This window comes from Biomphalaria glabrata, chromosome 3 (assembly GCF_947242115.1).
Source record: "Biomphalaria glabrata chromosome 3, xgBioGlab47.1, whole genome shotgun sequence".
Classification (NCBI taxonomy): Eukaryota; Metazoa; Mollusca; class Gastropoda; family Planorbidae; genus Biomphalaria; species Biomphalaria glabrata.
Genome location: NC_074713.1, coordinates 132,550 through 146,327, shown reverse-complemented (window position 1 = coordinate 146,327; position 13,778 = coordinate 132,550). Strand labels below are relative to the sequence as shown.

Genomic DNA, 13,778 nt, shown 5'->3' with positions numbered 1-13,778 from the left:
AAGGGGATTCGGTAATGAAATTGGTTAACCTGATTAGTGTTAAAAACAAAAAAAAATTGTCTCTCTCTTTAGTCTCACTAGATTACTAGACTGGTAAGAACAAAGTTTTCTATGTTGTCTCCCTCTATAGCTCAATAGGTTCATGTTTGAAGGGCGTGAGATCAAACTGGTTCATACATGTGCAGCCTTCATCACGATGAATCCTGGTTACGCTGGACGGACAGAATTACCTGATAATTTACAGGCTTTGTTTAGACCTATATCAATGATGGTACCAGATTATGGTAAGATGATGAAACATCTAGAAGGTCTTTTCCTTAGTAGTATTCAAAAGCCACAAGTACAACAATGGCTAAGTGTTTAGAAAAATCCCAAAAGGCCCAAATCTGCAAGTACTTGTGATGCCTGTCATGGAGGCTTGAACAAACTGTTCATTGTGCAGAACAGGCCATTGTCTTGTACTTTGCATGGTTTGGGCCAAAGTTTGACTCCTACGGAGATTTATTTATGTATTTAATTTATAAGACAACAAAAATAGAACCTAAACCTATGAACCAGTTTAAAGTTGAGTGATCCTTTTGAATGTTTTATTACTTTTAACTCTCAATTTCTTTCTCAGCCTCTGTCATTTGAGATGGCTTGGATCTTATGCTAGATTTGCTATATTGTCTCTCTATTCAGATGATGGGAACTTGGGCTACTTCTTTTCATCTCATTTCAGTATTGATACATTTTCTGCTGTAAGACCAATGAAGCTTTTTCCATTAAGGCCATCAGTGTTGATAAAAATGATATGTAATAAACTTACAGATGAAGTTTATATGTAGTTTATTGTCACTCCGGTACAAAGTGACTCCTTGTAGATAAATTATTTCCAGTTGAAAAATCTGGCCATATTTTATTGCTTCTTTTCTTTTAGGTCTGATTGCTGAAGTTATCTTGTACTCTGAAGGATTTGAGTCCTCCAGAACATTAGCCAAGAAAATGGTTCAAATGTACAAACTGTGTAGTGAACAACTCTCGCAACAAGATCATTATGACTTTGGTAATAACCTTGACACATTTTTCAAAAAAAAAAAGTACACACTCATGAATAATAATGTCCTAGAAAATAGTAGACACTCCTGAATAATTATATCCTAAAGCTAAAGACATGTACACACTCAAATAACATGTGCTTGTATGTTTCATTTAGGTAAAAAGCAAATTTATGATAATGTACACATTTTTGTTTTAGGTATGCGAGCTGTTAAATCTGTCCTGGTTATGGCTGGCAGTTTAAAAAGACAGAATCCTGACAAACCGGAAGATGTAGTTCTGATTCGAGCGCTTCGTGATAGCAATCTTCCAAAGTTTTTGTTCAATGATGCTAAACTGTTTCAAGTAACTCGGTTTTTACTTTTTCATTATTATTATTAGTATAAGTATTACTATTATTTGTTTATGCTTTGAACTGTTATAAAAGACTAACAGCTAGCAGGAAATGAGAAGGCTGACACACTCGCCAAGAGTGGGAGAACAAACTCACAAGTAAACTCTGCACTCTATCCAGAAGAAATGAAGAAATTAATTGTAGATAAAATAAATGAGAAATGGACGAGCTCCCATCCAAATCACAAGAAAGATGACGCTTACTATAATCTATCCCGACAAGACCAACGCCTAATCTTTCGACTCAGGACCGGACACAACAGAATGCGACAACACATGTTCCAGAAGCTCAAAATTGGAACCAGTGAAATCTGCCCATGTGGAGTATCACCAGAAAATGCCGACCACGTCCTCCAAAACTGCTCTCTCTACCAAGAGGCCCGTATAAGACATTGGCCCCAAATCACCCCAATAGAAAGAAAACTATATGGAGAGCTCCCTGATTTGGAAACCACTGCGCAGTTCATCTCATGTATTGGTCTAGTCATATGAACACTCCAACATAACAATGAGAACGATGAAGAAGAAGAACTAACAGCTATATATATAAACTCTTCTAACAAATGTCAAAACAATAGAAAGATGAAGTAAAAACCACAGTGTTCAGCTCTGTAATAAATGTGAACCATTTGATGAAGTGATAAATCACTCTGTTGATTAATAAACCACTACATCTATTCATGTAGGCCCTACTTCTGATTATAAGCTTACTGAACCATACAATAGTAAAAACTGTAAATTATTATTGTGCCATAAACTAAATTATCACTCATATTACATGTTAATAATGTGTATTTACTTACATGGAGCTTGAGCTTTTAATTAGTTTTTAGACAAACAGGTTGTTATCTATGAATTATCAATTAATTTGTGGAAAGTTTTTCTTATGGTTTTATCACAAGCATTAAACAGAATATTTCTTACAGATAAATCAAAATTTTAAAAAAATTATATTGTTGGGTGGAATAAAAAAAAAAAAGTATTAAGAAATAGTTATGAAACGTGTTCACTGAGTGGTTTTATACTGTTTTGCAGGCCATACTTTCAGATCTTTTTCCTGGTGTTAACATACCAGAACATGATTATGGCCAGCTGAAAGATGAGATCATGAACATCCAACTAGAAATGAAGCTCCAAGTGGTGGACACGCAAGTTGTGAAAGTGATACAGTTCTTGGAGACTATGATTGTCAGACATGGTGTTATGTTAGTTGGACCAACTGGGGGTGGAAAGACCACAATTTACAGGGTAGTGTATTACATTTGTAGCCATTCTAATTGTAGTGTTTTAGAGCCACTAACTTAAAAACACTATTCGACAATGTCGACCCTGGGAAGGTACTGGGCTTTATCCGGGAAGTGGGGTTGTCTACAAAGATCTGATTTATGAATCTGTGAACATGTACTATTTACATTAGATTTTTACCAAATTATTAAATTTTTACTACCCTTACTATTTTAACTGTGAATAGACCTTGATTTTAATGATTTAACTGTATAGAATTTAGCCCCTGTTATGTAGAGAGAGAGTAGTCCTTAAGGGACTGCAGGCACGACATGGCCTAAATTGTGCTGATGTGCCTAAAATCCAAATCAAATCAAATCTAGGTACGTAAATATTAAACTTGTAAGTTTTCATTCACTCTGTGACACACAATTCTCAGTCATCACATTCAAGCATATTTTCTACAAATGAAAGATTGCATTTTTTATTAAGTAATGACTTTATGTTCTTGCATTTGAAAAGTTTGAACCAGGACCTAAAAAGCAGAGTTTAATAAGGAATCCATCAAAAGGACATGATCTGCTGCTAGCATTTAAAAAAAATATATAGTCATCTATCCACATTATGTCCTTTTGTTGTACAATGACCTTGTTTCTTAGGTCTATACATAGAAAGTTAACAACAATCAATAATTAAACACATTCAATATCAACTTTCTCTGTGGCACCAGTGAGACAAAGACAAGAAAAAAATTCCCTTGGAATTATGTATAACAATTTGAACAAATTTAAAAATCTTTTAAAGACCATCTTTCACACTTAGAGCATTTATATATATATGTATATATAGTTCGTCCATCGTGGTTTGATGATGACCACTTTTGTCATCCAGGGGGGCTGAGGGCTTTGCACAGGGGTTTTGTGCCCCCTCGTTTGGCTGGTGAGACCTATGTAATGTTTGGCCTTCTTCTTCTTCTTCGGATAGACTGTCAGATGTAAAAAAAATGCATATCTTGTTTCAGCTAATTTGGGACAGGTTCTGAGTTTTCTGAATTTTTTTCACAATTTCATGATGTAGGTGTAGGTTAAGACATCATTGATATTTTAAGGTAATTATGTCTTACATTGAATACAGCTCAACCAAATAAAAAGTTATTAACTATTGCCAAATTTTCTTTGAAAATATTATAGCAGCATCATTAAAATGAAAAAAGAAAAAAAAGACAGTTATTTGGAAAGTAAAAAGATTCAATACAAATTTTGACACCTGGCAGGCTTTGTTGTGCAGTTGTTTAAATGATCTGAGCTCTTTGTTACCTACCCCTGATGTTTGGTAGGGTAGTCAGACTCATTGCTAGTTATTTGGTGCAGTTCCTTCCTAACTATTTAGCTTGTAACCTTAACTCTTTTCATTCTGTTCATAATATTTTTTACACAATTTAAAAAAAAAAAATTCAGTTATTGTGAATGAAAAGATTAACTGCCAATGCCTAAAGTTTTGGTGAATGTGTATTGTATAGTGTTTGTGCTTCAACCTTATTAAGGCATTAGATTAAGCATCAGATCTGATATTACATTGGAAAAGACATAACATTAGAATAGGTATATGTATTTTAATTCTAAATCAATTTACCTTTACCTATCCCTTAGTCTGTTGGACCATTGGGGCACCATGGCAAGATTCATCTACTGTCTTTCTCCATTCCTCTCTGTCTTTTGCCTTAGTTAGAACCTCTTTCAATGGCAGGCCCGTCCATTCTTTATGTTGTCCTCCCATCATTTTCTCTGTCTGTCTCTTCTTCATTTTCATGGTACTAAATATATAATAACCCTATCTATTTAAGCAAAAAAAATGTTTTAAAGTTTTGATGACTTGTTTCATTAGATTCTAGAAAAAGCCTTGACCAGTTTGTACAATCAAGGTGTACAGAATGAATTCTATCAACCAGTTCATGTGTATGTTATGAATCCAAAATCTATTACTATGAATGAATTATATGGAGGTGTGGACAAACAAACGCTTGAGTGGAAAGATGGGCTCATGGGACTGACTGTCAGGTTTTGTGTCAACGTAAGAGTTTAGCAGTTAGATTTAGTTTGAAAATTGGCAAGAAAATATTGCGTTAAGATAAGTGTTAGAATATATTGTTTACTTAACGATAAGTGTAATAGTAGGTTACATTATTCACATGAGTATGAAGTGTAAATGTATATTATTGTGACTAGCCTGTGAATACATTTGGCATTATTTTGAACTGTTTAGGACACAACCAAAGATCATCAGTGGATAGTATGTGACGGCCCTGTGGATGCATTATGGATAGAGAACATGAACACAGTGTTAGACGACAACAAAATGTTATGCTTAGCCAATAGTGAGAGAATCAAATTTACACCTTACATCCACATGATCTTTGAGGTGCAGGATCTAGCCGTAGCTTCACCCGCCACAGTCAGCAGGTGCTTGCTACTGATTCCATTTCTTCATTTTTAGTTTAAGATAATAGATTTGTAATTGAATAAGATATTTTTGTATAGTAATGCCAGGAAAGACTTTTACTTTGACAGTCTGGCTCAGCATCCAATTGTTACAAATATTTTATCATTGTATATTTCTATCAATCATGGATCTAATAACCACAGTTTCGCTACACAAATTAAATTTGTCTAAATTTTGTTGCTTAGTTTTAAAACTTGATCTTAATTTGATTTTAATATATTTTCATGATGATTGTCACATTTGAAGGTGTGGAATGGTTTACGTTGACCCAGATGAACTGAAGTGGTTACCATTTGTTAAAACGTGGCTTGATAAATGGGGTAAAAATATGTCCCCGGAGGCTCCTGCCTATCTTCTCAAACTCTTTGAAATCTATGTTGAAGATGGTCTAAGATTTGTCTCCAAAAAATGTACTCAGACAATGAACCAGGTCAGTATTTTAATTTTGTGTGATCATTCTATTAAGAGACCAAGTCCATTATTAGTTTATATCACTTACTGAAAATAATCATTTGTTAAAATTACACTGAGTCATATTTAGTGATATAAACTAAACTCATTTAAACTCATACGAACTGAAAGTCATATATACTTATCTTATTTCATTTATACCTATTTCAATACAAACAGTGGCCACCAATATAAGACTATTTTTTCATGCATTTATATTAAAATTAGTTACCTTTAAATTAAGTGATTCACATTTCTGATGACACACACACTATTGTGTGTTGATTTGTCTTATCTTGAAATGTAATTTTTGTATGTTGATGTAATTATGACATTTAAATGTTAAAACAAAAAAAAAAGGGAACCTATACACTAAGTTTGGTCAACCCCTTTATGTGTGAATTGTCCTAGAAATGTGAAAAAGTAGCAATTTTTTCACAATTTTTGCCCTAACATAAACATAACATTTCTATTTTTTAGGGGTGGGGGGTGGGGGGGGGGAGTCAAAGTGTCCATTGTAATAGATTGTAATACATTGTAATAGATGCTATGCTTAAGAGTTACTAAGACATAATTGGCAACACATTTATTCATATTGAAAATCAAACAAAATTTTTTTTAAACTTATTTAACAAAAAAAAAAATGTTGTGCAGTGTATATGATAATGTGTATTCACCTTTTTTAATTTCAAGATTATATCAATACAACGTTAAATGGATAGAGATGGAAGGTAGTGCATAATGTAATGATAGAAGCATGCAGATGCTATTAGCTAAGGTTGACCCATCAGGGTGCCAAGAAAGATTCCAGTGCTTTTTAAAAATGATGTTGCATTAAATACAAAGTATCTTAAAGAACTATATCCATACCAGTAAGAACAAATTAGTTTCAATGTAGACTTAAGAATTGTCAACATTTAGATCTGTACTCTTATTTTCCAGGTAGATATCAGCAAAATAAACTCATTTTGTAAGTTGCTTGAAGCCATTTTCTTCTACAAGCTTGGTCAATTTGACTGGTCACTAGAATCCTCCAAGATGTTTCGATTTCTGTGCCAGATCTTTGTGTTTTGTTACCTTTGGGCTCTTGGGGGTAACCTCAATGATGAGTACAGAGATGCTTTTGATCTGTTTATACGACAACAATTTGATGAAAATCAAGATGCCAAGGTAACTGAAACAATATTATGTGTTGATAGTTTCAATCAGATATTCTATTTATACATCATAGACAATTTAGTGCTGAATGTGCTCAGAGTTGATTTCATTGTTGGATAATATAACAACAAATTTTGACCTTAAAGAACTGGGTATATTTCTTCTACTCACTAAACCTATTGACTTTATTAAAAACTAGACCCATCTAGTAAAAGACTACATTGGTAGTGATAGTAGAAAACAATTAACAAAACATACACCAAGGAGTCTTCTTTATAAGCAAAAAAAAATAGTTTTTGTGATTGGATACAGAGACGTGAGTCTTGAGTGCATTTTGAATACTGGTGCTTGCTTATAGCTTACTTCAGTGAGTAATCTAGTAGCTGGAAAGAAGTCTAGATGTAGTGCATTCTAGATGCACTGCTGAAGTACTATTGAAATGACAACATGTTCTGTTTAAATTTGATGTTATGTTGTCCTTAAAAACAATACTGAAGTTATGAACATTGAAATTATTTGCAAGATGGAGTGTTTCTTTATTATTAATATAACCTTTCAGCTGCCAGGAACATATCCTTTATGGAGCTATTACATTGAGGTGGATTCAAAGAGAATGGATCTGTGGGAACGTCTTGTCTCATCCTTTCGATTTGACAAATCCATTTCATTTTTTAAAATGATGGTGCCCACTGTGGACACAGCACGTTATGGCTACTTCCTAGAGAGGTTACTTTCTGTTCAAAAACCAGTGCTCTTTACAGGAGGGACAGGCGTGGGCAAGGTAGTATGAAATTAGTTTACAAATTTACCTTCATTAAAGATGGTGATTTAATGTTTTTGTTTAAACTATAACTAAAAAACATTGTTGCAACTTCTGAATATTTCTTGATTGGTTAATGTTTGTGTAATTGAAATAATTGACTGCATATCGGAAAGAATGAATATATTGTCTCCTCCAACCTGTTCTAGTCTGTGATAGTAAGAGATCTACTTGATCGCATCTCTGAGAGAATGAACTACGTACCAGTTTACATTAACTTTTCTGCGCAAACCAGCAGCGGAAGAACTCAGGAAATTATTGAAGGGAAGTTGGAGAAACGAAAGAAAAATGTTATTGGTAAAATTATTTTTTTGTCTATAACTGTAACATTTTAACTTCTTATACAGTCTATGTTTTAAACTAAATGTCTGATCTCAGTTTTTTTTTGTTTTTTTTTAATGTCTTTTCGGTTAATATCCTTACTAATTTCTTTATTTACTCTCTCAAGATATTTTTAGTACTAAAATTAATTTCAGTAATCATAAAATTAAATATCATTTTATGCTAAAAATTGATTACTTAAAATAAAATAATTTTCTATATTTTCAAAACCCTACCAATTGAGTCAAGGTTTGCAGGCTATATAGGCTACTGTTTTGATCTTATGTGCAAAAAGAATCGACAGGGGCTTATTGCAAAAAAAAACAATTTACATGAAGAGCACAAGTTGAGAAAGAGATCATGTTCTTCCTCAACTACTAACAAACATTTTGTGTTCAACTGCTAATATGCACTTCTCTAATGACCAACAAAAATCTTTTAAAAACTAACATATATGTCTTTAATGACTAACACACATATAGTTCTATAACATCTTCAATGTTTGAAACACATATAAAAAAAGTTATGTTCACTTGATACACTTTGCCATCTATGCTTTAATGATCTAGAGTGGTTCCTTGCCCCAAATGATTGTCTGGATGGGTTACATCTGTTTAACAAATGATGTCTGGATGGGTTACATCTGTTTAACAAATGATTGTCTGGATGGGTTACATCTATGTATAAGTAACACACTTCACACATCGCAACAAATGCATTCAAACAATTAGTAGAACAAACAAAATAGGCTACATTACTTTTTTTTTTTTTTTTAAAGTTATAAAACAAAAAAGTTGTTTGGTTGAAGTTGTGGCATGTTACCCCACACTGGGGTAACTTGACACATGGCTTGGGGTAACAAATCACCCACACACAAATCACCATAATTGGATCATGGTTGTGGCTAAAAGCAGTATGAAAAATAGACTTTGTCCTTTCAATATACCTGCTGGTGGTGAAAGAGTGGTTTTTATATCCTGTTTTGGACAGTTCCAATAGCAGCTACAACAATTTTTTTTCCCTTTCAGCTTTGGCATTTCTTTTTATAATGCCCTGACCCAATGAACTCAGCAAGCTGATTTTTAGTCTATGCTTTGTGTAGTTTTAGTTATTTTTTTCCTGATTCTCTCAGGTCTACCTAGTAAACTCATGAAATGTATCTGAGGCAGTGATCAGTTGCACCATTAAATGTTTTTTTTCAAGTTCTTTCAAGAAAACTTGTCAGGTCTTAATTTAACCTGCATTTCTTTTTTCTTGTTTGCTTTCCACACATCAACTGTAGTTTTGTTTTGTACATAACATTGTGCTGTTAGGTAGTTCAGAGTAATGACAGCATAGTGACATGGTATCTGCTTGCAGCCTAATTGTACTTTTAATATTTCCCACATGCTTCATCAGGATTGGGGGTCAACATGTCCTAGAGCAATTTTTAATACATTAAATTAACCAACTTTTTGATTGATTGAAATTAAGAATAAGAACAATTTCAATGTTTAACTAATGCATGGTGACATTATAGTCTAAAACTGACCTAATGTTTCAGTAGTATTAATGTTTAATTACAAAATTTCAGAAAATTGAACTCCACTTTTAGAACAATTAAAAAAACAATACAGTCCAATAGATGTAGGTGGGGAACAAAGAAGTGGCAGGGGCTATAATTGACCATCATTTATATATGTTTCTATAAGCATCTCAACTGTAGTCTTACATTTTCGCTAGCGCATCAGATTATGTTTTTTGAGGATTTGTGACGACCTGCCCTTTTGACTTAAACCCCTGCCTTTACCTACATATTTGTAAAATGTTCTTTCATAGCTGAAGATAATTACTTCCTAGTCCAAACCTCCTGCAGGATGACAGGGATGGGAGCGGGCAGGGTTTGAACCCTGGACCATTGATAAATCTGAATGACAGTCCAGTGCGCAAACCGCATGGCCAGGCAGCCATCCTATCCTTAATGGCTGACATACAAGACCATAGTAGTAACATACAACTCTTGAAAAGTACCGGTTTACTTACATCTTAATTCCTGCTCAAAACTTTTATCAATGTTTATTATTCATACCAATGTCCTTCTGTCATGCTTTTCTCTGTGTACAGGTGCACCTCAAGGTAAACGAGTGGTCATATTTATTGACGATCTCAACATGCCCAAACTGGACACGTACGGCTCTCAGCCACCTATTGAACTTTTACGACAGTATCTAGACTTTGATGGTTTATATGACAGAGAAACAATGACCTGGAAAGAGATTCAGGTGCTAAAAATAATTGCAAACGTTTTTTTTTTTCATAAAGAATAACAAAATGTTTACTGTTTGAGTGCATGTGTATGAGTTGAAGATTTTTGATTAAACTGATAATAATAATAATTTTATTTATAAAGCGCTGTTAACAAACAAAATGTAGGCTCAAGGCGCTGAAATAACATTACAAACACAAACACGACAATAGAAATCAAAAACTAATCTAAAAAAGTTTTAAACAAGTAGGTCTTAATGTTCTTCTTAAAAGTGGTATAGCATGTTGTCTTTCTGAGATCAATGGGGAGTGTGTTCCAAACCTTTGGTCCGTGCACTGAAAAAGCCCGCAGACCGTAGCTTTTGAGGGAGAAACGTGGCACCACTAAAAGCGTTGAGTCCATTGAGCGTAGGGCTCTCTGGGGGACATATGGAGTAATCAGTTCTCTAAGGTACAGGGGCATCTCATTGTTATATATACACTGATGACAAAGTGTGGCGACCTTGTAATCGATTCTTGTAAACTGATGTACCTGGCATGATAACAACAGCCAAAGAACAATGAGGAGAGTCTTGCAATGTGGACCACTTTTTTTTACCCTTTATATATTTAGAGGGTAGCATTCTTAATATACTGGCTTGCCATGATATAAAATGTTAAATAATTTTAAAAGATTCAGAATGGCTCATACTGGAAACCATCTTTGACTGCAATTTTGAAATCATTAAAACTAATTCCACCTTGGACTGACAAGCTGTGAAGAGACTAAAAGTTGTTTTAAATAGGCATAAATGTAAAAGTATTCAATTTTGTCATTGCAAATATCATTTAAAGAATTCACCTATCCCTTAGCCTGTTTAACTGTTGGGACACCACGCATGATCTGTCGACTGTCTTTCTCCATTCCTCTCTGGTTTTTTTTTTTGCCTTTAATAGAATCTCTTTCAATGACTGGTCATCCATTCTTTTATGTTGTCTTCCTATCTCTTTCTGTGCTGCCTCTTCTATTTCCTGATTCTGTTCCCTGCAGAAAGTTTTTTGCGAGCCCTTAAGACCTTGTGGTCATAAACGAATATGGTCATAAAGTTTTAGTTTTCTGTTATTGACAGTGGTTAGCAGGTCATCTCTGGGCCCAATTGTCATTGTGATCCAGTATATAATCTTTTGTTTATGTTTCAGTCTTTGTATGTGATAATTAGGATCATTCTGTAGCATATATCTATGGCCAGGATCCTCCTCTATAGTTCTGCAGTTCAAGCATATAAGAATGTGGCCATGAACAAAGTCTGATTTAAGTGTGGAGGGCTATACCTTTGTCTTTCTAAATTGCTATGCAGTAGTTCAGTTTTGGTTTCTTTATCTGAAACAATAGCTCTTAGGTATTTAAATTTACTGACACTTGTCAACTTTCTTTAAGCCTCCAATACTAATGTCTATTGGCTATTAGAGTCATAATTAGTGTTTTTTCAACATTGATTTGCATACCCTATGCTGTGTAAGTCTTGTCTTTGAGCAACTAGTAAGCTAGTCCCTGCCAGACCATCTATGTATTCAGCAAAGCACAAGTTAGTAATTTTTCTTCCTTTAATGCTTGCAGTACCTTTGTAATGTTTGATGTTGAAAGCTTTCTTAAAATCTATTAAGACTTGACAGAGTATCCTGAAGCTTAGGATTTTTTTCTGTTGTGCTGTGACCTTGTCTAAAACCTGCTTGTCCTACTAAAATTTTTGTCATCTATTGGTTTTAGATGGTATAATATAATTTTTAACAGGACTTTGCTGGGATGGCTTATGAGGCATGGTAGTTTTGACAGAGTTGCAAATAGCCTTTTTTTTAGCAGGGTGATGATGAGTGATTGAAACCAGGGCTTGGGCCAGTCTCTTGACTGCCAGATCCTGTTGCAAATCTTAAAAAGTGTCTTTATCATCTTTACTCCTCCAGCCTTGTAGAAACTTACCCCAAAAAAAAGTATATATGTGTGTGTGTGTTAATGTCATTAAATGATGGGATAGATTTTGTTAAGAGAATAAATAGGCTTTGCAACACAAAAGTTCAGATGATCAATTTAATTCAAATATTTTCACTCAGCAAAACAAGAGTTCCAAGTAGCACTTTTAATATTTAACAGTCTTAAAGATATTTTGAGTGTTTATTTCACTTAAGAAATTTGGTTTGAAATGACAGTCCTGTTTCTGAATCTATTCTGAAGTGAAAGTTGGGCTACCAGAAGTTATATTATCAGAATTAGAGAATTTAGTGCTGCCAAGAAGGTACAGGTGTGGCAATGGAGATATATAGGCTTTCACAAAATAATCTATCATCAAACCAGAGAAGCCGTTACTGACAATCAGCAAAGTGGACATATTTAATCCTGTGTTCAAGATTCCATGAAATAATCTTTCAAATTCTCTTTTAGTCCATTTTAAAAGACAAAAGCTGATACACTGCTACACAGCTTTGTGCACTGACTCAAACAATTTTTTCTGTTACAGGATGTAACCCTTGCTGCTGCCTGTTCGCCTCCTGGTGGTGGTAGAAATCCTGTGTCACCAAGGTTATTTCGACATTTTTCCATGTTCACCATCCCATCCCCAACTGAAATGAGCCTGAAACAGATGTTTTTAGTAAGTACAGAGTTGTTTTTTTATTGATACTTTTCTTTAGTACAATATTTGTTTTTTGCTTTTGATGTGTTTTCGATTTTCCTTCAAAATTAAAAGATTATTACATTGTAGCCCAAACCTCCCTCAGGTAGTGGAGGATGGTGACTGTGTTTGAACTAGGAACCATTCAAACAATAATCGAGAGCTCCTATCGTATCATCAGGCAACCATTTTAACAAGGGCCTCACTTAAATATGTTATAATTAAATTTTTAATGGTATTGATATTTTATACTTAAAATATTAATATTGTAAAAAATGTTTTACTTATTTCGGATGTTCCTTCAGAGTTGAAGATAATTACTTCTTAGTCCAAAAACCTCCCGCAGGACAACGGGGGATGGGAGCGGGCAGGGTTTGAACCCGGGACCATCGATAAGTCCGGACAACAATCCAGCGTGTAAACCGCACGACCAGGCAGCCATCCCATATTGAGTGTAATATATATTTTCATAGTGATTGTAAATTGTATTGACTACATTCTCAAATGTCAGGGTAAACTGCCTGGTCATTTAGTATTTGTGAATGTTGTCATGTTGGTCACTCCTGTCAGGTCTGGACTAGGATGCTCTAATCTTCAATTCAGATAGAATGTCTGTCCTATAACACACATTGAAATAAATTACATTCATCGTCCCATATGCTAGGACAAATTTGTACAAATACTCCTTCTTCCCTAGTGCTATTAGAGCATGGAATGGGTTGCCTGAGCTAGCCAGGAAAACCAGTGACTTGGCAGAATTTAAGTCATTGGTTAATATGCATGACTAAATGCATGACGCGTAGGATGTAATCATCTTCTTTTTTGAAGTAACGTCTGTATTATATAAAATAATTACAATTTATTGAAATATAAAATGTTTTCAACTATTTGTGGAAAAAAAAAAGATAATTAGATATAATATAACTTTTTTGACTAGGGTTAGGGTTAAATTAAAATACATTTGGTAAAGACTTTGTTGGCCTCTT

At 34.1% G+C, this 13,778-nt stretch overlaps 1 protein-coding gene across 20 annotated transcripts in view; it reads left to right on the top strand.

Moving 5' to 3' along the window:
- The window catches only part of LOC106070553 (dynein axonemal heavy chain 6-like), a 136,922-nt gene that overhangs the window by 74,018 nt on the left and 49,126 nt on the right, over positions 1–13,778 (top strand). For 19 of the 20 annotated variants that reach the window (XR_008776877.1, XR_008776875.1, XR_008776876.1 and 16 more), the window contains 12 exons: positions 131–284; positions 920–1,045; positions 1,238–1,383; positions 2,467–2,679; positions 4,540–4,725; positions 4,918–5,114; positions 5,401–5,584; positions 6,547–6,774; positions 7,322–7,543; positions 7,732–7,879; positions 10,007–10,164; positions 12,640–12,771. Coding sequence is in view for 16 of the 20 variants with exons in the window: in XM_056022901.1 (XP_055878876.1) it covers positions 131–284; positions 920–1,045; positions 1,238–1,383; positions 2,467–2,679; positions 4,540–4,725; positions 4,918–5,114; positions 5,401–5,584; positions 6,547–6,774; positions 7,322–7,543; positions 7,732–7,879; positions 10,007–10,164; positions 12,640–12,771 (2,094 nt within the window). In the remaining 4 variants the exon portion in view is untranslated. The remainder of the gene's footprint in view (positions 1–130; positions 285–919; positions 1,046–1,237; positions 1,384–2,466; positions 2,680–4,539; positions 4,726–4,917; positions 5,115–5,400; positions 5,585–6,546; positions 6,775–7,321; positions 7,544–7,731; positions 7,880–10,006; positions 10,165–12,639; positions 12,772–13,778) is intronic. The other variant, XM_056022912.1, reaches the window with a different exon arrangement.